Below are 26,675 nucleotides of genomic sequence, written 5' to 3'. Positions count from 1 at the left end.
TACTACATGAATTTTTCTCCTTCACTTGAGAGAATAATTTTGAAATTTAAATATCTTCTACATAAAATATAATTCTATTTTTTATTCTGAACTTCAGATTCCATCAGAACACTGTGATGTAGTGGAGGGAAATGAGCTTTGAAGGCAGAAATACCCAACTGTGACTCCCAACCTCCTACTGTTTACTGGCTGTGTGACTTGATCTCTCTGAGCCTCCACTTCCTTACTCATAAAATGCGATAATAATGCCTACTTCATCTAATTGTGGTGAAGACTGAGATAAAGCAGTTTAGTATGGTGCCTAGTACATAGTAAACGCTCAGTATTAGGTTATTTCCCTTTCCCATTTGTAATCCCCTTTTATATTTTATCTTCCCCAGAGAAAAATGGGTGTCAGTAGCATTTATGAGGCAGTCTAAGGTCCCTTAAGGACTTTGTAATTTAGTTTAAGTCTGTCAGTCTCAGAGTACAATGATCTGTGCCCCTGTCTTTAGGCCACCCCTCCACTTCTGCAGTGGCTCCCATTCCCCTCACCTGCTGAGGAGTCACCCCTGAAATTGCTTGCCCACCCATTCTCTCTTGTCTGATCACCTTGTTCATCTTCCTATTCTATTTTGAAATTGTTGTTTTTCTTTTTAATCAGTGGGTTTTCCTTTTATCCCCTCTATTTTTAACTTTCTATCAGAAAAATTCAAACATGTACAAAAACAGACATAAAAATATAATAAATTCTCAAGCACCCATCATGGAGATTCAACAGTGAACCATTCATGCCCAATTCTGTTTCATCTATATCTGTACCCACTTCCACCCCACCCATGTTATTTTGAATCTACAAATATTTCATATCTCTAAAAGATAAGAACTCCTTTAAAAATATAGCCATACAAATTTTTAGAAATAATTTATTATCATTGAATAGTAATAGCATCCAATTATGGCTCAAATCTCCCAATAGTCTCACACATGTCAAAAATTTTTAATGTGAATCCAGATATTAATAAGGTACATACACTACAATTAGCTGACAAGCCTTATTTTAAATTTCTTCTAAGGTTCCCTTTGCATTTTTCCTTATAACTTATTTCCTAATGAAACATGGTTATTTGTACTGCTAAGAGTTTTCCACAGTCTGGATTTTGCTAATTGATTCCCTAGAGTGTACTTTAACATGTTCCTATCCTCTGTGCTTCCTATAACTTAGTAGTTGGATCTTTAAAAAGCTTAATTAGATTCAGGCTCTTTTTCTTTTTTTTTTTTTTTTTTTTTTTTTTTGAGAGGAGACTGAAGAGGGTAGAGAGAGGACCAAAAAAACCTACTTCACAAGTCACATCATACTCATCCAGTAAGTTGCCTTTCTGGCACCAGCAAAGGGGTTGCAAAATAGACCTATTTTAATCCTATCATCTCTTTTTCATTTATTAGTTGGAATACTTCTAAAAGGAAAAACTTCCTTTCCTCAACTCTGTGATTACCTAGTGGTTCCTATTCTTTCTTGTTAACTAGGGAAAAATTCAGATGGGTAATTGGAAGTGAAGTGGTGGGTTATAGGGTCTATACATATTTCATGTTTGGTGATTAATGCTAGTTTTCTAGAGTGGCTGTACAAGTTTACAGTCCCACCAGCTATCTTTGAGCATTCCCAATGTTCCTTACCTGGCCAGTACATGGTACTGTAATCTTTTTTTTTTTTTTTTTAAGTAGGCTCCATGCCCAGTGTGGAGCCCAACATGGGGCTTGAACTCACAACACTGAGATCATGACCTGAGCTGAGATCAAGAGTCAGATGCTTAACCAACTGAACCACCCAGGCACCCCTCCAAACCTTTTAAATTTTAATCATTCTGTGGATATGTGGTGATTTTAACTGCATTTCCCTGATTAATAATGGGATTGACTACTTTTACCTAAGTTTTTTTTTGCATCTGGATATCCTCTTTTGTGAAATGACTGGTCTTGTCTTTTGCACATTTTCCAACTGGGTTGTCTATCTTTTTATTGTTAATTTGTAAGAATTCTTTATATACATGTATGTAAAACTCTTCCTCGGTTTATTTTTTTTCTTCCTCAGTTTATATGCTCCCTCTCTACAGTTTGCCTTTGCACTCTCTTAATGTATAGAAGTTTTAAATTTTTAAAAAGTTTATTGTATTCCAATTTATCGATCTTTTCTTTTATGGTTAGTGCTTTGTGTGTCCTGTTTAAGAAATCTTTACCAATCCTAGTCATTAAGTGTTTCCCTTATAAATTCTAGGAGATTATAGATTTGTATTGGTATGAAGCGCAGATCAGTTTCATTTTTTCTAGAACCATTTACTGAAAAAGAAAACATCTCCTCAGTACTCTGCAGTATCATGTGGACTGAACTGAATCCATACAGATCAACTTGGAGAGAAAGGTCATCTTGATGACATTAAGTTTTTTCAGTTCATGAATATGATCTATTATTATATTTACTTAGGTCTTCCGTCTTTCAATAATGGTCCATAGTTTTATGAGGAAGTCTTACACATATTTTATTAGATGTACTCCTAAATGTGTTATAGTTTTTGGTACTATTGTAAAAGGTATCTGCTTCATTTTCAAGCTTTAGTTAATGATATGCAGAAACTGAATTTGTATGCTAATCTTATATCTAGAAACCTTGCAAAAATCATATGTGAAATCTACAGTTTAGTTATATTTAATATTATGTTATTAAGTATATACTTCTTTCGTACTGTTTCATTTTCCTAATGAAAATGTTATAATTATATTTCTAGTAATGTTTCTTAACTTAAATCTACCTTGTTAATAGCTCTTGTAGTAATATATGTAATGTAAATCTTTTTCTGTCCTAATTTTTTAATATCCTTTTATGTAAAGAATTTCTCTTTTAAATAAGCATACTGTTGATCTTAAAATTTTAATACTGGTATTCTTTGTCTTATTTCAAGTATTAGTCATGCATACTTAATGTGCTTACATATATATTTTTTAAAGTTTAATCTACCTATTTGCTATTTGTCTTATCCTTTCTATGTTAATCGGGTATTCTAACTCCATATTCCATTTTACTCCCTCCTAGCTATTAAACATCCTTTTATTATTTGTTTATTCATTGCCCTGGATATAACACACACCACTGACTTAATAATTTACTATTTTTACCATTTATTGGACAAAGCAAAGATGATAACAACACATTAATTCTATTTCCTTCTCTCTAAATTATGTATCATTGTTGTAATTTACTTTAATATAACACACATATTTTAACCCCATAAGACATTAGTTTATAATCCCACAAGACATTAGATTATAATTGGTTTGCCTGTGTACTTATCTTTTCCATTATTCTTCATTTATTCCAGCATCTACAACTTTCTATATGAGATAATATTCCTTCTACTCAAGAAATAACCTTTAGTATATCCTCCACTGCGTCTGCTGGTGACAAGGTCTCAGATTTCATTTGTTTGAGAATATCTTTATTTCAGAGGAAATTTCTGCTGAGTTTAGAAATGTACTTGGTAGTTTCTTTCTGCACTATGAAGATATTAATAGTTTTCTGGTTTGGGTTATTTCTGTTGAGAAGTTAGTTTTTAGTTTATTGCTTTTCCATTAAAAGTAATATATATTATCACCTCGGCTGCTTGGTTTTTGGTTTTCAGTAGTTATGCCACAATATACCTAATATGTTTTCTATATATTTTTTCTTACTGAACAGTTCATAGAGCTTCTTGAATCTGTGGCTTAATTTATTTTATCTATTTTGAAAAATTCCCAGCCTTAATTTCAAATATTGTTTCTTCTCAATTATTTTTCTCCTCTCTTTCTGTGTTCTCAATCACAGCATATGGAAGATCACTGGATCACTGAGTCTCATGTGTGTTTTATGATCTTTTCCATATTATTAATCCTTTGTCTTCCCTTGCTTCAGTCTGGATATTTTCTTGTGGCTTGTCAGTTCATTTAGTCTTTTTTTTTTTTAGTTCATTTATTCTTTGCTCTAATCTACTGTTAAATTTATTGACCTCTTATTTTCACATGTTGTATTTTTTAGTTCTAGAATTTTCTTTTTACTTAAAAAAAAAATTGTTTCCAGTTCTCTGCTGAAATTCTACCACTTGGCGTTTAATCTCTTCAGCATACTAATCATAGTTATTTTAAAGTCCACATCTGATATCTCTAGTATCAGAACCACCTATGGGTTTGTTCCTATTGCAGTGTTTTTCTCTTTATATCAGTCATATCTTTTCTTTTCTACCTTGTTTTTTTTTTTTGTTTTTGTTTTCTAAACTGAGTGCCAAACATTATATTTGAAAAAATTTAGGAGATGATATGAGACCTAGGATGATGTTATTTTCTTCCAGAGAAAATTTACTTTTGCTTCTGATAGGCAGCTAAATCTGGGCATTAATAATCCCAGATCACCTTAATCCAATTGGGAATGAGATGACTAGAACTTGGGCTTCAATTTGTTAGACAACTGATCACTATCCAGCATATACTTCTTCTGTCTCCATATGAAATTCTAGGTATTTACTAGTCTACCTCTCCAAGTCAAGCTTTAAATTCTATTTTTGTCTCCTTATCCATGTGAATCTGTCAAAAGTTTTGCTTGGTTTTTCAGCCTCACTGAACCTATAATAAAATGTTATCTTTAGTCACAGCATGATCCAATGGAAAAGATTTTGAAAATAAGCCTAAAGGATGGTAACTTCTAGTCCTAGATATTAACATTGTCAAGCACTCCTTTGGTTATGTTATTTATTAAAGGATGATAATTTCTACCACCTACTTTAGCTAATTATTGTTTGAACTTCAAATTATATGGTAGCTAATGCCAAGCAATATCCCAAAGTGCCAATATATTCATTAATTTAAACTACAGTTGTTTAACCAATATTAAACAATGAGAAGACCCTGGTGTAATATGAATTAGTGAAAATTTTTAAGAGTATAAAATGTAGAGTTTTTATATTACAAAAAACAAATTCAAACATTTTTGATATTTCTAAATTTTGTAGAACATTAATCACCAAACAAATAAATATTTATACATACTTTTACATCCCATTTTTGTAAAAAGATTCTTCAGGTCAGGATCCTTAGTTTGTGACTTTACTCCACACACAAATATTTTTGAGGTATTATTATTTGTTAAGACTGACATATGGGCAACTGTGTACCATGAACCTGTATTGACCATTAAGATATCATCATCCATATTTAATAAAGCCCTTACAGAATGGACAGCGAGACTTCGAGATTTGTCCTACAAGATAATGATACAATTAGAATTTCAAATGGTTTGACTAGAAGCATGAACTAACTTTCTTTTTGCTTAAGTTAAAAAAAAGTACTTAGTAGGACTCTTGAGATACCTAATCTATTTGAGTTTAAAACATCTTAATATATGTTAGAAGACAAAGTTAACAAAAATAACTGATATAAAGAATTTTAAAACAAAGACCTTAACATTGTTTAGCCTAAATTATAAATGTTATCATTTAGCTTTTATATAATGATGATAATGTCAAAATCCCCAAAATGTGTTTAATAGATTAGTGATGTCCTACTATAGCACCGATTCTTACCTCTTCATGAAAACTCACTCATCAGCTGATACCATTCTTTCTTCCCCATTCCACTGTCATTTAAATCACTGCTGATTCACAGATATTAAAAATAAGATGATTGACAAGCTTATAAAAAGGGGCTAGACCTATGGGTTTCTGCAGTTGATCTCAGTGCTCTGTAGGGTTTGTATCACTTTAAGATAAGGCCAAGAGATTCCACCCAAGATGAGTGTGTGAAGGGGAAGACGAAGGTAAATCTGAGCCAAGCATTGGAATCTAAGGACATAAAAATTAATATAACCTTTTTGGATCATTTCTTTTTCATTCTATTGAAACCACATATAAACTCACATCCTCTTCCTGCATTGATAGCCATTATATACCTCTTATAAATCAAGACTGTAAGACCATATTAAGGAAGTAATGGGAAAGTATTACATATTGCATTTTCAAATTCAGGATGGTATTAGCATATTCCCCAGAAATAGAAGTTGGAAAAGGTACTATTGCACTTTTTTTAATACTCCCTTGGAGGAGAAAAATATAGCCTTTCAGGTTCCAGCAATACAAGTATCCCCATCTATTGAGTCCAGGAAGGAGAACATGTACTTTATAACTTCACATGGGACAAAGATGCTGAAGTACAATAGGAACACTGATTGTAGGGGTATACATTTTATTCAATAAAATAGTTGAAAATTAGCCTTTATAAATTTCCTTGATAATCTATAAAAAATATAGTCAGTTTGTTAGGTTTTATTTTTAAGTGGATTCTTTGAGTAAGTAGGATTATTGAGAAGCACAATGAAAGTAAATGTCTGTTTACCTGAAGTATAAGTTTATAGTCTTTGAAAAGATCTATATTTAGAAGATCATTTTTAAGATGAGATGGAAAAATTAAGACATCATGGCAATGTTGGTCCACAGCAAAGACTTTATCATCAATATGTAATACAGATTTGACTTTATGATAACCTTTTTTCTTCAAACTATAATAAACTTCTTCAGGGCTGTAAATATGCAATAGTAGGTTGCAATTAAAAATAATTGTAAGTGTAATTAAAAATAATATATTAAATATATATAAAAATAATATATTAAAAATGTATTTAACACTAGCATCTTTTTCCTAAAATAAATAAAAATAATACCATATACATTGCATCTAATGGAACTTAACAATTTTAACTAATGATAAGTTAAAAGGTAATTAAAGACAGAAAAGTTAACATATTTATGTAATTACCTTTGGTAATTTGATAAGATCCTGAACTAAACTATGATTTTTTAATCACTCCCTTAGCTGTGCCCCACCCCACCCATTAAAAAGGTAGTATTTCTTATCACATTGTTTTGAAAGGCTAGTAAATTGAAATATGAATAAAGAATTTGATTAAAACTCATACCTGATTTTACAAGTATTTATCCAAGCATAAAGTGGCAAAGTGGAGGCCCTTAGTTCCTGGTTCCTAATTGTTTCTGGAAGAATGTGGTAAATTGAAAGGGCATCATGTTTGATTCGACATCTTGCCAATGCTGCAGCCAACTTCGTCTTAAAACTAGAGATAGAAAATCCATTCTTGATGACTACTGCATTGAAGACAAGACTATCAACTTTCCACTAGAAAAATTCACAAATTAGATTTAGAATTCTAACAAATCCTTCTGTAATTCTGCCTCAAATTGTCATAGTATAAAATAATATTTGAAAATAGAAATCCAATAATGCTGCTTCCTTTTTTCAGTTTTTGCTGCCCCTGTATAGATATGCATCTCCTCAGATATCAATTGCTGACTGAAAGAAATTTTATGTAGTGAAAGAGGTATAGACTTTAATCAGACAAATTTGAAGTTAAATTCAGTTTGTTACTTACTAGCTGTGTGACCTCAGGTATGTTAATGAATCCTTTTTCTCAGCCTGTTTTCTCATCTGTAGAATGTGGTCAACCACCTTACTATTAATGTGGTGATTACCAATCATGTGTGCAAAATACTGAGCATAGTGCCTGGCACGCAACAGACACTCACTATGGGCTATTTTCATAGTTGCCAATAGTGTAGTCTTGAAAGATTAAGGAACTTTCATGAATCTGTTATCTGAAGTCCTTCCCAGGTCTGATTTTCCCATAACAGAAAAGAAAAACAAGAACTGGTTAGCATCACCATGAAGATCCAATGATTTTATCTTATAGAAAATGTTAATAAATGAGAATATAGGACTTATTCTTGACCTATAATCAGCATTTTCACAGTAAGAATCTAATTGAATAATAAACCTCAAGGATAACCTTGAATAAGAAATGGGGAAGAGATGCCATGGAAGAAGTACAACCAGAGTGGTGTATGTAGCTACAGAAAGCTCAGTAAGATTAAGATTCTTATTTACTCAGACATGCCTGGGTGGCTCAGTCAGTTAAGCATCCAATTCCTGATTCTGATTCAGGTCATAATCTCAAGGTCATGGGATTGAGTCCTGCATCAGGCTCCATGCTCCATGTGGAGCCTGCTTAAGAATCTCTCTCTCCCTCTCCCTTGCCCTCCCCTTCCCCTCTCACACAACTCTCTCAGAAAAAAAAAAAAAGATAGATAGATTCTTATTTACTTGGAGAACAAGAACCTTTCACCTAATAATGTGTTTGTGTATGAACATGTGTACATGCGTTGAGAGAGGGAGAAACAGAGGAAGGAAGGGATGGGAAGGTGGAGAGAGAAACGGAAAGAGAGAATATAGATGGGGCACTTGGGGGGGGAGGAGAGGGAAGGGTTATCAAACACTAAGACTTCTAGGACTATAATAAAATTAGATTTGTGTAGTACTCCTAATGTCACAGAACTACAGCAAGGGACACTAAAAACAATTACGTAATACATTAATGCACATCAAAAGCTAAATTAATATAAAAGGATGAATTACTGTCCTATATCATACATGTGAGATGTTTCTGAGTACACACCACTTTTGACTAAATAGTCCTTCCAAATACCATAAGTGCTATTGACTGAATTATTCAATCACTGTACCTAAAAATTAGAGCTATGAAGCCTAGAAAAATATATGTTGTATATTTGGGGGAAGTAAGTACACAGAGAAATAATTTTCCAAATTTCCAGAGAGAAAACATTTCAGACTGTGAATTTTAATATAAATGAATCACACAAAAAGTAATTTAAGGTATATATACAGTTACAAAGATTTTTGTATAAATATACAATATCAGATTGAGGATAAAGACCAAATCCAAATGCTATTCAGGATAACCAGACATGCATTACTTCCGTTAGGGAAATACTCTGTGGCTACTAATAACTTCTTCCATAGCTGTAAGGTAGATCGCAATGACAAAAATGGAAACCACAGCATTCTTGTTCCAGAAGGCCATCCCCTGCCATAATCTGAACACTATCAGAGAGTTGCTCAATCATCTGTTTGCCATCAACCTGTTGTGTAAACATAGCCAGAGCTATTTCTATATGCTAAATTGTAGTTCTGTAATTCCTATGCTTAAATCTAAAATGAACCCATTAGTTACAGGACAGAATCTAAGCTCTTTATCATGAAACACTAGGATATTAATAATTTAACCTAAACTGACACCTCAGTCCTCAATTCCTACTATTCCGATCCACAAATCTATGCCTGGCCACACAGGAACTGTTTCAGCCCCTGCTGATAACATACCACATTCCCTCTCCCTCTGCCGTCTCTCCCTGTCTGTCCAGCCAGTACAGTTTGGACTCTGCAATCATATTACCTGGGTTCAAATTCTGCTTCCACCACTTACTAGCTATGTGACATTAGACAGGTTATTCAGAAGAAAGTAAAGGTATTAGAAAAAGAGCAAGGATCAGCCCAAAAAGACTTTGAAGAGGAGAAGAAACTTAAACTTCTCTTTTATTTATTTTTAAAAAGATGTTATTATTTATTTATTTATTTATTTATTTATTTATTTATTTGAGACAGAAAGTGAACACAAGCAGGGAGGAGGATCAGAGGGAGAGGGAGAAGCAGACTCCCCACTGTTCAGGGAGTCTGATGCGGGGATTGATCCCAGTACTTGGGATCATGACCCAAGCCCAAGCCAAAGGCAGATACCTAACTGCCTGACCCACCCAGGTGTCCCTAAACTTCTCTTTTAAACTGTTAAAGAAGAGCAAGAATTTTCCAGAAAATTCACAAGAGAAGCCACAAATAGCATCAATTTTCCAGACCACAAAAGGAAAAAAGACACAGAGGGCAGAGCACCATGTATATAGAGATGTTAAACAGCAAAGCATATTTAGAGTATGGTGTGGTGAGAGATCCAAGACTCACATCACAAAAAACCTTATATGCCAAAAAAAAAAAAAAATCTTATATGCCATGCATAGGAAGTGGGAATTTTTTCTGCAGGAAATGGAAGCCAAGAAAGAAAGAAAGAAAGAAAGAAAGAAAGAAAGAAAGAAAGAAAGAAAGAAAGAAAGAAAGAAAGAAAGAAAGAAAAAGAAGCCTCCTAAGCATAGAGAAGTATCAATTAATTCATGAACAAATATTTGCATTCTTATAATATTCCAGGCACTGTTTTAGGTCCCAGAAACAAAGGGATAAGCAAGGAAGATGCTGTTCCTGCCATCATCATGAAGTGTTGAATCTGGTAAGGGGAGACAAGCAATTATTTTTAAATGTCATCAGTATTCATGACAAGAGAAGGCAGGATACTGTGGTGGCACAAGGGAGGGGCACTGCTATGAGAGTCAAGGAAAGTTTCCCAGGAGTTACATTTAGGCCAGGCCATAAGGATAGAAGTAGGAGTTAGCCAGGATTAAGGAAGTGTGTGCTCCAAGTAGAAGCATCATATATGAAAGTATCTGCCAATTTTGAAATTATGTGCCTGAGAAGTTGAGAGATATGCAGAGCTTGCAATGACTCATGGGCCATGAAGAACAAAAATGGAAATTGGGGGCATACCAACTTTATGGGTGTGGGGCATTGATAAGTCCCCAGGCTTTGGACAGGGTTACCAAAAGACAACCCTAGGAATAAAATAAAATGGAATAACACCTAAGCGAGGACTGACACACAGCTTCCAATCATCTCAATCCCAGATTAGACCAGGCCGCCTGGCTTAGTTAGTGTCCCAGGTCTAGCTGTGGTCTTCCAACAGCAAAGAAAGGAAGTGCCTCTAAAGGAAGATAACAATATCCTGGGCCATAAATGAAATAAACTAATATACAATAGCAAATTATGCCTAATACAGTGTATCCCAAGAAACTTTACATCTACAAATAATGGCAAAAAGAACTTTTCCCAATATTTCCATTAATTTCCTTCTAATTTATGTAATTAGAAGTTTATTGGATTTCCAAATATCATAAAGAAGTTGAAGTTCTTTTACAGAAAAAAAGAATAAAATGTTCATATTTATTCTTATAGAGCATTGGAAAAACATAATTGATAGAAAAAGTAGAAGGTAAACAGAAATATTTTTAATGTAATTGGATAGTACATAAATACAAAAGAAAATACCCAAATTACTTGCTCATAATAGATTTTATTCTCTTATCTTCATAAGGAACCATATGGGTTATTTTGGTTAAGTCAGTGATTGTTCATGATATAGTGGAGAAATGCAATTTTCTAAGAATAAATAAAGAGAAACATGTATTTTAAGAATAGCATGGCCCCATCACAACCACACATGTGAAAAAAGGCATATTTCCTGTGTTTTTGTGTTGCTTTCCTTAAGTCAGGGAATATTCTGACTAGCAACTGATCTGACTAGCAGCTATGACTGTACCTAGCTAATGGGAGTTCCTTCTCTTAGTTGACATATTTAGCGTACCAATGTTTCCATTTATAGGAGAAACCTACTAGTTTGCATTCTAAGCACTGCTTCCCTTCTGGGAATAGAAATTCCTGTCTCCTGAAAAATGTTCTTCTCCTCCCTCCATTCATACAATTTTCCTGGAAGGTGTCCCTAACTGACTCAGTCTCCTTGGCCACAGCTGATTGGTAGAGTGAGCACTTGACACAAGGCAGGGTCAGACAATTTTTGGATGTAGGAAGAGAGAATCAAGCCAGTCTATCTAGTGTCGGTGCTGTAAGATGTAAAGCTCCTGAATTGTCAGCAGCCACATTTCCCATTCTGGGAGAAGAATGAAGCCAAAGCACACAGAGAAGCAGAGACTAGAGTCAGAGAATCCTGATGATATTTAAGTCAGAGGACTAAGTTAATAGAAGTATAGCCACATCTCTGCCCTTCCTGCCATCTTGATGTTCAATCTTCCAAGAAATACATTATAATAAATTTTCTTTTACCTAATCTTGAGTTGGAGTACTGTCAGTTACCAGAATAGAGTCCTAATATACCATTTTCCTTCAGTTTATTTACTCATTATTTTTTAATTGATGCATAATTGATATACAATATTACTTTCATCTATATAACAGTGAGTCAATATTTTTAGACATTATGAAATGATCCCATTAAGTCTAGTTCATCTGTCACCAAAGTTATTAGAATACTGACTATATTCCCTATATTATACATTACATCCCCATGACTTATTTATTTTATAACTAGAAGTTTGTACTTCTTAACCCCCATCACTCATTTTGCTCACCCCAACCCTCCATGCTCTAGTAACCCAAGAGTTTATTTCCAGTATCTATGAATCTATTTCTGTTTCGATTGTCCATTTGTTTTGTTTTTTAGAATCCACTTATGAGTGAAAGCATATGTTAGTTGTCTTTCTCTGACTTATTTCACTTAGCATAACACACTCTAGGTCTATTCATGTAGTTGCAAATGGCAAGATTTCATTCTTTTTTATGGCTGAGTTTTATGTGTGTATATGTATCTCCCATCTTCATCCATTCATGTATTGCTTTCATATCTTGGCTATCATAAATAATGCTGCCATGAACATAAGGATGCATGTATCTTTGAATTGGTGTTTTCATTTTCACTGGATAGTATCTAGCAGTGGAATTGCTGGACCATATAGTAGTTCTATTTTTACTTTTTGATGACCCTCCATACTGTTTTCCACAGTGGCTGCACTAATTTACATTTCCACCAACAGTGTACACGGATTCATTTTCTCCACTTCTCCACATCCTTGCCAACACTTTTTTTTTTTTTGTCTTTTTGATAATACCCAATCTGATAGGTGTCAGGTATCTCGTTATGGTTTTGAATTACATTTTCCTGATAAGTAGTGATGTTAAACATCTTTTCATGTGCCTGCTGGCCATCTGTATCTTTGGAAAAATGTCTATTCAAGTCCTTTCCCCGTTTTTTAATTGGTTGTGTTTTTTTAATATTAAGTTATGTAAATTCTTTATATATTTTGGACATTAACTCTTGATTGGATGTATGATTTGCAGATACCTTCTCCCATTCAGTAGGTTGCATTTTTGTTTTGTTGATGATTTTTCCTCTGTACAAAACTTTTTTTATTTAGCATTTATTTATTTATTTATTTATTTATTTATTTATTTATTTATTTATTTATTTATTTTAGCTTTTGTTGCCCTTATATGAGGAGACTGGTGCAAACAAAGATTACTGATGCCAAAGACTTACTGCCTATGCCTTTTTCTAGGAGTTTTATGGTTTCCAGCCTTAACATTCAAATTTTTAATCTATTTCAAATTTATCTTTGTATATTGTGTATATGTGGTTCTCTTTAAACATAAATATTTTTTTCAAGATTTTATTTATTTGAGAGAGAGCACAGAGAGCACATGTGTGAGTAGTGGTAGGGGTGGGTAGGGGGTAAGGAAAGAATCCCACACAGACTCCACACAGAGCACAGAGCCCAATGTGGGGCTCCATTCCACTCTGCCAGATCACAATCCCAGCTGAAACCAAAGTCTGATGCCCAACCAATTGAGCCACCTGGGCACCCCTAAATTGAATATTTTCTTAATGCCAAAAGATAATCTTCAGTCAATTGCTTGAATTTACTGTGCAAATATAAAATCAGACATCATACTTACAATGTTAGTGAATTAGTATATTCACTAAGTAAAATAAGCTAAGAGTTTCCAAAGAAGAAGTGGAAAGAATATGAGACATAAAAACCCAGGAATAAGTATTTGTGGAGCATTTTGGCAAATGAGAAACTGGAGTATTATAGGGAATGAGAGAATTGGGGAAGACAAGAAAAGAGACATATCTGAACAAATGTAATTTATCCCCAAACTACCTGATTGGTTTTAACACTCATAAATCATTCAATATAAATTACCTTACCACTTTAATAGAACAAAGAAGAAAAGACAAATTATTATTCAGCCTTCCAAAATTCCAATCTCTGTTTTCTTAGTGGGACTACCATGTTCCTCTTGGGCTCTTCCTCTTCCTGTATTGCAGCTGGAAAGTACCTCTAGGCATAAAGCCAGGACTATTCTAATGCTCATCTCATTTGTTTTCATTCTCTTAGGGATCAAGTTTCTGTGCTGTATCTTGTCTAATGCCCCAAATCTTTGCCTCATATATTTTGTCCAGTTTTCTAGTTGTTACAGTAGGAGGATAAGTCTAATTCCAGACACTCTCTTATGATCAAATAATTACATTTTCAAAAAACTGCTGTACCTGCCAAGTAGAATAGGTTGTGGAAAAGTATGCATTATAGACACGGAAATCAATAAGGAAGCTAGCATAGCAAGCTGGTGGTTTGGATTTGGAAGGTAGTAGTGGAAATGGAAAGTAGACCAATGAAGCATGTTTTTCAATTGGAGTTACAGCATTAAGTAAGGTATAGGTATAGGAAAGGGGAGGAAAGAAGTATCAAGGATGAAGTCTAGATAGATGTTGGTGCCATAATGTAACGTCGAAGATATCAGGAGGAACAGTTTTGAGTGATTTGGAAGGATGGACTACTAACTCTTTCCCCTTCTGCTGCGTCTCTAGTATTTCACTGCTCATTCTCCAATTCTGCCTCACAAAAGTCCAACAAATTATTTGGTAGTGGGACACCTGGGTGACTCAGTGGTTGAGCATATGCCTTTGGCTCAGGTCGTGATCCTGGGGTCCTGCGATTGAGACTAGCATCAGGCTCCCCACCGGAAGCCTGCTTCTCCGTTTGTCTCTGCCTCTCTCTCTTTTTTTCTCTCATGAATAGATGAATAAAATCTTTAAAAAACAAAATTATTTGATAGAAACTCTTTTTTGAGCTAGTGTGAGGGCATGGAGAGTGAGAAAGGAAGTGACAGTCATATCTTTTTATTTAGCCCATGCATGTGGGATTAAAAACATAATTGATCTATACAAGGAATGAGTTCTTAAGGACCCTGCCTATGTCCAAAATGATAATATATATCACCTTGGATTGTATATCTAAAGCCATGAATAAAGGAAAAGACACAGTTGGTACATAGAGTATAAAACACAAGGATCTCGGGCAGCCCGGGTGGCTCAGTGGTTTATTTAGCACTGCCTTCAGCCCAGGGCCTGATCCTGGAGACCCAGGATGGAGTCTCACGTCAGGCTCCCTGCATGGAGCCTCCTTCTCCCTCTGCCTGTGTCTCTGTCTCTGTCTCTCTCTCTCTCTGTGTCTCTCATGAATAAATAAATAAAGTCTTAAAAAAAAAAAAACAAAAACCACAAGGATCTCTGGTAGAAAAGATAACAACAAAGATCAAACATAATTTTTATAAGAAGGAAATCATTCTTATTCAGTTTCTTGCTAAATAATCACTTCTATCACCTCTTAAAATTAGTTCTTATCCTTTCAGTAGAAACATAATAAGGTATAGTTCAAGCTTATAATGATTCTACTTCCCTCGGGACAACAGAAGCCCTTGGAAGTCTACAGAGGTTGATCTTCATACAAGTCAACATCCTGTCTGAGCTCAGAATCCCACTCTATTGGCTATGCAGGACTGGCCCAAAGGAATGCACCCAAACCCCATGGAGCCAATCAAATTCCTGGGGAACCTAGAATTTAGAATTGGTGTGCAGAGATGATAAAATAAGTTAATGTAAATGAAGAAACTAAAACACAACTGTAACATGTAGGCTTAGGAACTACAGTGCAAGAAGAGTAGGGCTTTTTCCATATAGACTAGAGAAGCAGAAAAGATAGATATGCAGAAAAAAAAGAGAATGGAACAGATACTAAGAGAGAAGTAGAGATAAAAAGTTTAAAAAGCAAAGATAAAGGAAGTCTTAACACCTTTCCAATTCCTGGCTTCATTCCCTTTCTGAGTCTTTGAGTTGCCTGAGATATCCCGGTATCTTTGTAAGAACACTTTCCATTTTTGCTCAGACTAACTGAAGAAGGCTTCTATTACTTAAAAGCTAAGATTCTTGATTCAAACACATTTCGATTAAACACATTAAAACATATCTTGGGCAGCCCCAGTGGCGAAGCGGTTTAGTGCCGCCTGCAGCCCAGGGTGTGATCCTGGGGACCCGGAATCAAGTCCCACATCAGGCTCCTTGCATGGAGCCTGCTTCTCCCTCTGTCTCAGCATCTCTCTTTCTCTGTGTGTCTATCATGAATAAATAAAATCTTTAAAAAAACATATCTTGATTAAAATACATTTCTCCTATACCAGATTATAAGTTGAGTATAGTACAAATTAATTTGATTGGTTAACTGATTAATTTGGGAATACGATTTGCATTATATAAACCATTATTGGTTTCTATAAGGGGAAAAACTCTTGCACTGACAAGAATGTAACCGGTATATGTTAAGGCAGGAGGTAGCATGGTATTTGAGGAAAGGGAAAAATCTAGGGATTCGAGAATCCTTCGATAGTAGTATCTTCCGGCTCCTCAGGCCTCCTGAGCCATGGCCTTTGCTTGTCCTCTTCACTGCCCTGCTAGCATTCAGCTAGAAAATCTGCTGTTGAGGAAATCATAGTCTGGTCTTTCTAATTTGGTTAGAGCCCCGTGGCTTTCCTGGCTGACTCAAGCTAACCCCAGCTCTCATTAGGCTAAGACTATGCTGGGACTTCCATCAATGTCTCCTGAGTCCTAACTAAGTCAAACAGAAACTGAGGGAAGCTCAGCAAAGCTGAAACTCAAAGTCTGTCCCATAGCATATTGCCCCAACAATTTTCTCTGATGTATCTGGATGCTTGTCCTGGAAGGCAAGTAGTCCAGTCAGTAGTGGGATGGGCAGTGAGGCGGTTTGCCCAGAAACCCACATGGAAAACCAGGTGAGATCCTTACTTATCTAACACAGAGAGTATACACCTGTGATTGCTTTTGCTGTTCTCCATCTTACAATTTCTTATGGCTACATCTGACATGAGCTATGACTAGGTCTTTAATCTTTCAGAGTCCTTCAGCCAAACCTAACTATCCTAAGTGGAAGGAGTAGTAGTAGCATCTAAATGGTTAATGCTTGGACTCTGGCATCAGCCTTCCAGATTTTGAATTCTGGTCACTCCCTTCTTAGATCTATAACCTTAGGTAGGTTTCTGTAACATGTCTGTGTCAGTTTTTCCATGTGTTAAAATACAGGTTGCTAATAGTATCCTCCTCAGAGAGTTATAATTAAAGAGCTCCACAACAGTGATTGATACATATTAAGTGCTCAATAAATGTAAGTTATTTTTGTTATATCATTACCTTAGTCCTCAGGCCTCATAATTTAAATGAAACTGCTTTAATTTCCTTTAACAATATAAAATCAGATATCATACTGATAATTGTTTCAGGGAAAAATCTTTGTACCAGATTGTTATCATTGTTATATTCTGCTTTCCATTAAAGTTCAACAACATGATAACAAAAGCCTTAACGATAGTGGCATTTAACATTTATCGACCATTTACTATGCGTGTGGTTCTAAGCTAAACATTTCATATCCATTAGTTTTTTTTTTTAAGATTTTCTTTATTTATTCATGAGAATACACAGAGAGGAGGGAGAGAGAGGCAGAGACACAGGCAGAGGGAGAAGCAGGCTCCATGCAGGGAGCCAGATGTGGGACTTGATCCCGGGTCTCCAGGATCAGGCCCTGGGCTGAAGGCGGCGCTAAACCGCTGAGCCACCCGGGCTGCCCCATGCCCATTAGTTTAATTAATTTTCGCAACCACCTTTTCAAGTAGGTATTATTATTATCCCCATAGTAGGCTTCTAAGATTTAGGCTATAAAGAAAACAAATTTAAAACTTGTTAGCTTGTTCTTAACTATGTAAAAGGTTTTCTTTTTTCTTTTTAATTTGGCAAAGTAGGGGTTCTTATCTTCTGTTGGAATTTTCTTGTTTGATACATTAGATTTTTTTTAAAGAGCTATAAACAGACCTAAGTAAATAAATAATAGCTGTTTCAAATGAGGTTTAATTTATGTATATGCTGAAACATTATTAGGAATTTCTAATGATTTTTCAAGGACAAGTTGGATCTTACAATTCAAGCTTTCAAAAACAACTTGATTTTTTTTTTAAGGTTTTATTTATTTATTCATGAGAGACACTGAGAGGGAGAAGCAGGCTCCCTGAAGGGAGCCCAATGCAGGACTCATCCAAGATCCCCAGATCACACCCCAAGCGGAGAAAGCAGACGCTCAATTGCTGAGCCACCCAGGCGTCCCAACAACTTGATTTTAAACAGAATACTTAACCTGTTCAAGAAGGTTTGTAAAGGAACTCAAGAAACATGAACTTTTATTTTTTTCTCAATAAATTTTTGACATTTATCTACACGTTATATGGTATACAATTTTACCAATGAAAATACTAATAATTATTTCATATAAAATACTCTTTGTACTTTCACAATTACCTGTTAAGAAGACTCTCTACTTCTTGAACTTCTGCTATGGGCTCTTCATTATCAGAAAGGAGACGAGCTTGAAATTTTCTGTCTTGGAAATCATACAGCATCACAATAATAAGACTGCTCAAGTGATCTGGCTACCAAGGGGAAACACACATAAAGAAAAGTATACAAACAATATTTAATAGCAATATTTTCCATTCCACTATTTTTTCATAGTCTGGTTGTATTGAGAGACAAAGAAGGACTTCCAAATAGAAAAAAAAAAATCCAGTAAAAAAAATAAACCTTTTCAAAGAGACAATTTTTGCTATGTCATCACAATCAAAGTACTAGGATCAGAACTGGAAGTAGGAAAGAGTTCAGGATGTGTTTTGAAGAGGCCTCAGCATCAAGTAAACTAGTTTTTATTTTAATCTAAAGGCTTGTTAGTACTTTCCTTTTTTTTTAATTTTTTTTCTTTTATTTTTATGATAGTCACAGAGAGAGAGAGAGAGAGAGGCAGAGGGAGAGGCAGGCTCCATGCACCGGGAGCCTGACGTGGGATTCAATCCCGGGTCTCCAGGATCGCGCCCTGGGCCAAAGGCAGGTGCCAAACCGCTGCGCCACCCAGGGATCCCTTGTTAGTACTTTCTAAATAACAATCATGAGACAGCTAATGATGTAAAAGTTGTCTACTTACTATTGTGGTACTTGGGAAGATATAGCTATCTATTAATATTGTTTCCAAAATATCTTGAACTGCAAGACAAGGAAAAAAATCTGTTACTGAAAATACCAAAAATGAAAAAGGAAACTTTGGAATCAAAATATACTTTAGACAATACCACCAACTGTTTTTACTTTCATATCTAAAATATTTCAATTCTTGACAAAGACTCACATGATGAATACTTGTCATCTTTTTGAATCCGGAACCCTTAGGATCTAGGTTCCACACAAAATCCTAGTCAAAGGAGCATTTTTGGAATAGTTAAAGCAGTAATAAAAGAATTCCAACCTTTAGTTCATATCCTTTATAAAACATTAAAGAGGATCTAATTTAAATGTCATCATTTTTATATGGCTGGATTGATTTGGTAATATTTTATTTAGTTTTGTTCCATGTTATGCTCAAGAGATATCGGTCTATCATTTTCTTTTCTCGTAATATCCTTATCAATGTTGGTATCAGGGTTATACTGGCCTTGTAAAGTAAGAGGGAAGTGTTCCCTCTTCCTACATTCTTTCAAAGAGTTTGTCATAGGCCAGTATTATTTCTTACTGAAATATCTGGTAGGACTCACTGGTGAAGACATTGATGCCATTTAATCTAAGACCCAAATGACAAGGAGTTAGCCATGGAAAGATCTGGGAGGAGAGAGCATTCTAGGCAGAGATAATTGCAAAGGTACAAGGTGGAAACAAGCAGACATATTGAAAAAGCTCCACGGGGTACATGAATGTTCCTTTTGTTACATCATGTGACAAATGCTTTATATGCACGGTACACACTGAATTTCAGTTTTTTATCTGGGAGATGGGAAAACTAAAAAGAAGTTTTAGACTAATAGAGCACAGACTCTAACTTTCATAGGAAATCCTTTGGAAATCATTATCCATATTTGAGCCACCAATTATGGTTGTATTATATAAGGCAACATTTCACTTACAGGGAAAATAAGGTTTAGTTTTACACCTAAGTACGTGAAAACCAATTCCTATCTACTTCATAGGTGTTCAGCATGGGTCCCATTTCATCAGAGAAAATAGAGTCCTCATAACAATGAAGGAGTTCTAAGGGAGCAGACCTGCACAGGTCACAGAATTTTCAGCAACGGAAGTGTTTCACTCCTTCTTAGGATACAGTGAAACACTCCTATTTCCTAAGAGGGAGTGAAACACTCCTATTTCCTAAGAAATAGAAGAGGCAGAATGAAATAATGATGATTTTGCCAACATTGCATTTTTCCTTTTAGGGCTCTTGTCAAAACTGGTAACATTGTTGGGCTGCCTTTGATGCTGTGCAGAATGCATCACCTTTGTGTATCTACAATTTACATAACATTCTCATGTAGTAATGCCAACATTAATAGTACCTGTATACTTTAGATAGTGCTTCCTATGTGCTATCCCTTGTTCTAAGTGCTTTTCATATGTTCACTGAACTCTCATGACAACCCTATGAATTAGGTATCTATCATCATTATCTCTATTTTATTGATTAGGAGATGAGGAAAAGAATATGGTTAAGTACTATGTTCGTAATCACACACCAAATGGCAAATCAAGGGTTTCAGACCCAGACAGTTTGGCACCACAGTGTCTGCTCTTTACCACAACATTATGCGGCCTTTCTTCATCTTCCTCTTCTAACAAACCAGAGTGGCTAAACAAAACACATTGCTAGTGACTAATTTGAGTTATCAGGATTTACTTGATTGCAAACCCTGCATATCCTACCGGTATGGCCCAATAACTTGCATTATTCCCTGTTCCCAACTAATTAAAAGCCTGTTCTCTTTAATGTGTTGAAGAGAACTCTTCATCCCCATTCTTCAGGTTTTCAACATGGAGGGGTCTTCCCCGGAGAAACACCCTCTGCCAGTGTGTCTGTGGAGGTGCAGTAGAGAGATCTACACTTCTTCACAGGTTAGATGAGAAAGTATTTGGTAGATAGTATTTGCAAACCTCTGGACTAGAGATCTAAAGCCATGTCCCCGAACACCTTTTCTTTTCTCGCTCTCTCAGTTGGTTTCAAAATCAAATGTGAAGGCAGAGCACTATTTATTGGAACGCTATGATTCACATAGCCCATCTTGTCATCTCTCCGGCTCTGGAAGAAAGATGGAAGTTGTCCCTTCTTTTGATTCTCCTCTAGGTTCTCCCTCTTTTATTGTAATTATGTTTTCATGGAGTTTCCTTCATGTGAGGGATCTCTAGAATCTTCACCTCAAGAATGTCAAGGGCCTCATATAATTATATATAATACAGTTGGTTCAGTTTGTGTGGGTGTGGAAGGAGAGAAACAATAAAACTATTTAAGGCTTTTTTGGCAAAACTAGAAAGAATAGCCACTAACATTCTGAAAGAATATTTGAGAAACATAAATACTAGGGGAAGGAAGCTGGCATCACCAAATACAAAATCATTGTATAATTAAAACAACACACCATGGAACCCTAAAAAACCCTAAAAAAAACCCTAAAAAACATGGATTAGGGATGGGGTTGCTATTCACTTTCCAACCAGATGAAACATCTCCTCTTTTTAACCTTCTTTCTGCTAGTTCCTTAGGTACATCATTTAATCTCTTCTTGAGCTTCTCTCAATTTTTCCATCTGCAAAATCAGAATCTTACATCTCAAAGGACTGGTATATCAAATGACAAAGTGTTCTTTTAATTACAAAGAGCTATGTAAATATAAGGTATTATTATTGTCATTCAAGAAAATTGCTTTAACCTCTTCCATGAAACCAAAGCTTAAAAGGTTATTGATCTATATCATTTTTCTAATGAATGCAATCAAGAATTAACTCAGCAGGCGGGGCGGGGCTCAGTCCACTAAGCCTTCCACTCTTGATTTCGCCTCTGATCCTCATCTCAGGTTCCTGGGATCAAGCCTTAGCCCTGCATCAGGCTCCATGCTCATTGGAGAGTCTGCTTCTCTCCCTCTGCCCCTCTCCCAATTTGGACACGTATGTGGGCACACAAGCTCTCTCTCTGTCTCTCTCTCTCTCAAATAAATACATAAATAAATATCCTTTAAAAATTTATTATTATTATTATTATTATTAATTTACTCATGAGAGACACAGAGAGAAAGAGAGAGAGGCAGAGACACAGGCAGAGGGAGAAGCAGGCTCCTTGCAGGGAGCCCGATGCAAGGCTTGATCCCAGGTCTCCAGGATCACGCCCTGGACTAAAGGCAGCACTAAACCACTGAGCCACCCGGGCTGCCCTCTTTAAAAAAAAAAAAAAAAAAATTAACTCAGCAGGCCTGAGTGGCCAAACCTTGAACATTCCAAGGAAAGATATGGCCCTCCAAGCTCCTGGGAAATAACCTCTATAAGCCTTTGAAATATCTTGCCTGATGAAAGTGTCCTTGTGTACATGGGCGTTGGGCAAAACAGCATCAGTGTGGCCTCTGGAAGAGCTAGAGATTGAGTAAGGTCAGCCACAAGAGCACTCCTTATCTAAATGACTGATCCCAATAAACATTGTGGACAGCAAGGCTTGAATGAACTTCCCTATACTTCAATACTACCTTCTACATACTGCAATACTTCATTCACATTGTCGTACATTGTTGCTAAGAGAATTAAGCATTGTCCATGGACTCCATTGGAAAAGAACAATAAGAAACTTATATCAGGTCTCCTCTAGTATGTTTATATACATACATATATATAAATTTATATATTTATAAATATAAAAAGGTTATGTACTTTTTTCTAGTGTTGATTTTAAATAACCTCCACTGTAATACACTATACCCATGAATATAATAGCTTTGCTAAATTCTGTGAGTCCTTCCAGTGAATCATTGACCCTGAGGGTGTTCCTGGGCACCCCATCTAAAATTACTAATTCCCAAAGCCATAACCAAAATATACATTAAGCATTTACTAGGTTTTTCAGACCGAGTTAGAAGATTCTGAAATGAGCAGATTAATGCCACAGACAGTTCCTGGGACTGAAAGTTCACCAACTATTATATATACCTAGAAAGGCTGGAGAAAGAATGAAGTCAGGAATAAGATCAATAATTTCAGGGAAATCTTCAAGTGTTCTTTTTTCTTTATGGTTCATCAGTCTATTTCTTTTTTTTTTTTTCAAGATTTTATTTATTTATTCATGAAAGACAAAGAGAAAGAGGCAAAGACATAGGCAGAGAGAGAAGCAGGCTCCTCATGGGGAGCCTAATGTGGGACTTGATCCCAGGACCCCGAGACCACAACCTGAGCCCAAGGAAGACGCTCAACCGCTGAGCCATCCAGGAGTCCCCATCAGTTTATTTCTTAAGAAATTGTTTTCCAGATTTTCTTCTTTAATATTTAGAATTCCTTGAAACATCCAGAGATTCTTTGAAAAAACAAATTAGCTGCTAGTACTCTACTTCTTTGACAAAAGTAAAACTTAAAAGGAATAGGCTACTCTTCATTACCTTATTTAACAAAAAATTGACTTTGGGGCTATTTAGAAAAGCAGGAGTAGTGGTTGTCTTCATCTTAAAAAAAACAGACTGATGGGCAGCCGGGTTGGCTCAGTGGTTTGGCGTCGCCTTCAGCTCAGGGCCTGATCCTAGAGACCTGGGATCGAGTCCCACATCGGGCTCCCTGCCTGGAGCCTGCTTCTCCCTCTGCCTGTGTCTCTGCCTCTCTGTCTCTCTTTGTGTCTCTCATGAATAAGTAAGTAAAATCTTAAAAAAAAAAAAAAAAAAAAAAAGACTGAGCCTTTACACCTTTAAAAGGTTAATCAGATAAATACACATTCTGCTTTGAAAGAGCTTATACACAAAGGACATCAACAAAAGAGCAAACAATAAAACTGAAAACCTTACAATACAACCAAAGGAATATACTTAACATTTATATAATTAAAGGAACTTCCTGTCATTTTTTCCTTCTCCTTGTACTTCCACAGGAAAAGGTAATATGATCTAAATCATCTATTCACAAATTCACCAATAAAAGGGACCATTACCCAAGCTCTCTTTAGTTTGTACATTAACCTTTTCAGCTTTATTGCTCTTATAAAACCATAGAGAAAAAAAATCCTGAATTTTCTTTTCTGTACTGTGATTCCCTGAACCTATACTGTAGAAGCCAAATGTGAGTTTATAAAATACCATGTGAAAGTATTGGTAGAACACTGATAATACACAAGATAAAAGTGAAATGCACAGAGCATCCCATATTTTAAAGAAAAATATCAGGCTCTTAATTATCTTGGAAACCTAATGCATTTAGAAATTCTGTTTTCATTCTATTTGAACATTCAGAAATTATTCAGATAATAATTTAAGCAAGATAGTTTCCTTATAAGAAGAAAATAATATTTGTACCAAGTAAACAACCAAAAACATTTTATTTTAGTATTTGCCCTTATATCAGAATTAGAATTTTAAAAATGAACATTTCAAGCAAAAGCAGGTTTATAAAGGCCTATGACAGTACTTTATCTGACTGGGATTTTCTGGGTCATTAAAAAATATCAAATAATCACAAGGCCCTTCATAAAAAGAAATAAAGACTGAGAAAGATAATCTAGTACATATATCACTATAGCATAACCATCTAGTTAATGCATTAAATTTATATAGAATAATTTCAAGTTTTTAATATTGACTTTTAAAGGTAGGATTCAATATTCCATTAGGAAAACAAATGGTCTATAATAGAATTTTGGCATTAACATTAAATACCAGCTAATTAACATAGATGCCCAGTCTGCCTTTCACTGTTGCAAAGAGAAAAAGATGTAAAAATGTTCTTTTGACTCATGATTTAAAAGCACACCTTGGTCTTGAAAACTACATTTTTAAAAGCAAATGGAAGGAACGGATGAAACAATCTGAAAGATTACACTGGAAAAGAAAAATGGTAAATGGTTAAGGCATTAAAAAAAAAAAAGCAAGAGAAAAGAAATAAAAACTAAAGAGAAATTGCTTCTTAACATCAAATTTTCTTCCTTGTTGATAAACTCCTGGCCCTAGAGTTGAGCTGTATCATGTCTGGAGACTACCAAAAATATATATTCACGTCTCAGTAATTAATGGGACATTTAGTTCAACTGAACAATTGTTAACTGCGTATGTGCAATGATGAAGAAGGCCCAATACATACTAATACCAAGGAAATACATGAAAATTAGTGTTGCCCTTTCAAGCTGTCTCTTTAGCAAGGCACAGGCTCATTTCAGCCATGCTGCTAATAGTCTAAATATTTCCAGAACTTCTTTTTTGGAACTATATTCAGTCAGTTTACAAATCAATGTAAACATTAATATAATATAGTACAATATATTACAAATTATAAAGTTTATCACCAGTACAAAAACAAACATCTCCAGGGACACCTGGGTGGTTCCGTGGTTGAGCGGCTGCCTTCGGCTCAGGTCATGACCCTGGGGTCCTGGGATGAGTCCCGCATGGGGCACCTCGGAGGGAGCCTGCTTCTCCCTCTATGTCTCCGCCTCTGTGTCTCTCAAGAATAAATAAAATCTTTAAGAAACGAAACAACACCTCCAGACCCTTTTGACTGTTGCTCTTACCAGCTCCCAAACTTCAGGCTACTGGCTTTGAATGGGATCATCTTAAGGGGGGGGGGGGTGTTTGATTTAATTTTGATATTCATTTTTAGTATGTTGTACCTTTCCTTCTTATTCCATCTCTGTTCCTCTCCCCCACCCTCTTACTGGTTTCTACGTTTGTGAAAGTCTATACACTAATATACAAGGTGTAAACACAGAGCACAGAAAATGCAAAGAAATAACCCCAGGAGAAGGAATGCGTACTTGGCTACTTCAGTGGATTCCTAATGCTTCCTGTTAATGAAATGGTTTCCTTGTTCCATTTAAGGACTGTGCATTACATCTATCTAAGGACGGGCACCGTGCTAGGCCCGAGCAAATCTGCAGTTGGGGGGGGGGGGCAAAAAACAAAAAAAAAACAAAAAAAACCACAGTTCTGGCCCTGAAAGAGCTTATTCCTTTCCTGGAACTCTCCGAATTCCTTGACATTTGCAACTGACCAGATATACCTGTGCGTAAAAACAAAACCTGGCGTGCAGGAGGGGGGCTGCACGCCACGGATTCTCTCATTATCTTCCTGTAAGCGCTGATCTTTTTTTTTTTTTTAAGACTTTTATTTATTTATTAGAGAGAGAGAGAGAGAGAGAGAGAGGCAGAGACACAGGCAGGGGGAGCAGCAGGCCCCACGCAGGGAGCCCGATGCAGGACCCGATCCCCGGTCTCCGGGGTCGCGCCCTGCCCTGGGCCGAAGGCGGCGCTAAGCCGCCGGGCCGCCGGGGCCGCCGGGGCGCCGAGCCTTGGGACTGGCGCTACTCACACTTCAGGGCGCTGAAAGCCAGCTCGTAGGACGAACGCTGCAAGGATTCATCCTCCGACTCGGGCAAGGACCGCAAGGGTTCATCCCCGTACTTGATTAAGACGTGCTCCGGTGACTTTTCGAACCGAATACCCTGGAAAATGTTCGCTGCCGTAACGTAGACGGAGTCGGGGAAGCCCGTGCTCTCGGCCGCCCCGGCGGAGCCTGTGTCGCTGCGCGCGGCGCGGGCGGGCAGCGCCGGGTCCTCCGCGCGGGGCTCGCGGGCCGAGCCCAGCTCGCCGGGGCCGCGGGGCACGGCCGCCCCCGCGCCTGCCCGCGGCGACGCCAGGCTCAGCTAC

General features: G+C 36.2%; 1 protein-coding gene across 1 annotated transcript in view; it reads right to left on the bottom strand.

Moving 5' to 3' along the window:
* Positions 1–26,675, bottom strand: part of NSUN7 (NOP2/Sun RNA methyltransferase family member 7) — a 76,631-nt gene that overhangs the window by 26,564 nt on the left and 23,392 nt on the right. Inside the window, exons 4-9 of the mRNA XM_055326164.1 lie at positions 26,338–26,671; positions 18,969–19,027; positions 18,293–18,423; positions 6,971–7,123; positions 6,391–6,574; positions 5,050–5,260 (exon numbers count right to left, since the gene is read on the bottom strand). Coding sequence (XP_055182139.1) covers positions 5,050–5,260; positions 6,391–6,574; positions 6,971–7,123; positions 18,293–18,423; positions 18,969–19,027; positions 26,338–26,671 — 1,072 coding nt within the window. The remainder of the gene's footprint in view (positions 1–5,049; positions 5,261–6,390; positions 6,575–6,970; positions 7,124–18,292; positions 18,424–18,968; positions 19,028–26,337; positions 26,672–26,675) is intronic.

This window comes from Nyctereutes procyonoides, unplaced genomic scaffold (assembly GCF_905146905.1).
Source record: "Nyctereutes procyonoides isolate TBG_1078 unplaced genomic scaffold, NYPRO_anot_genome, whole genome shotgun sequence".
NCBI lineage: Eukaryota > Metazoa > Chordata > Mammalia > Carnivora > Canidae > Nyctereutes > Nyctereutes procyonoides.
This window is presented reverse-complemented; position numbering and strand designations above follow the sequence as displayed.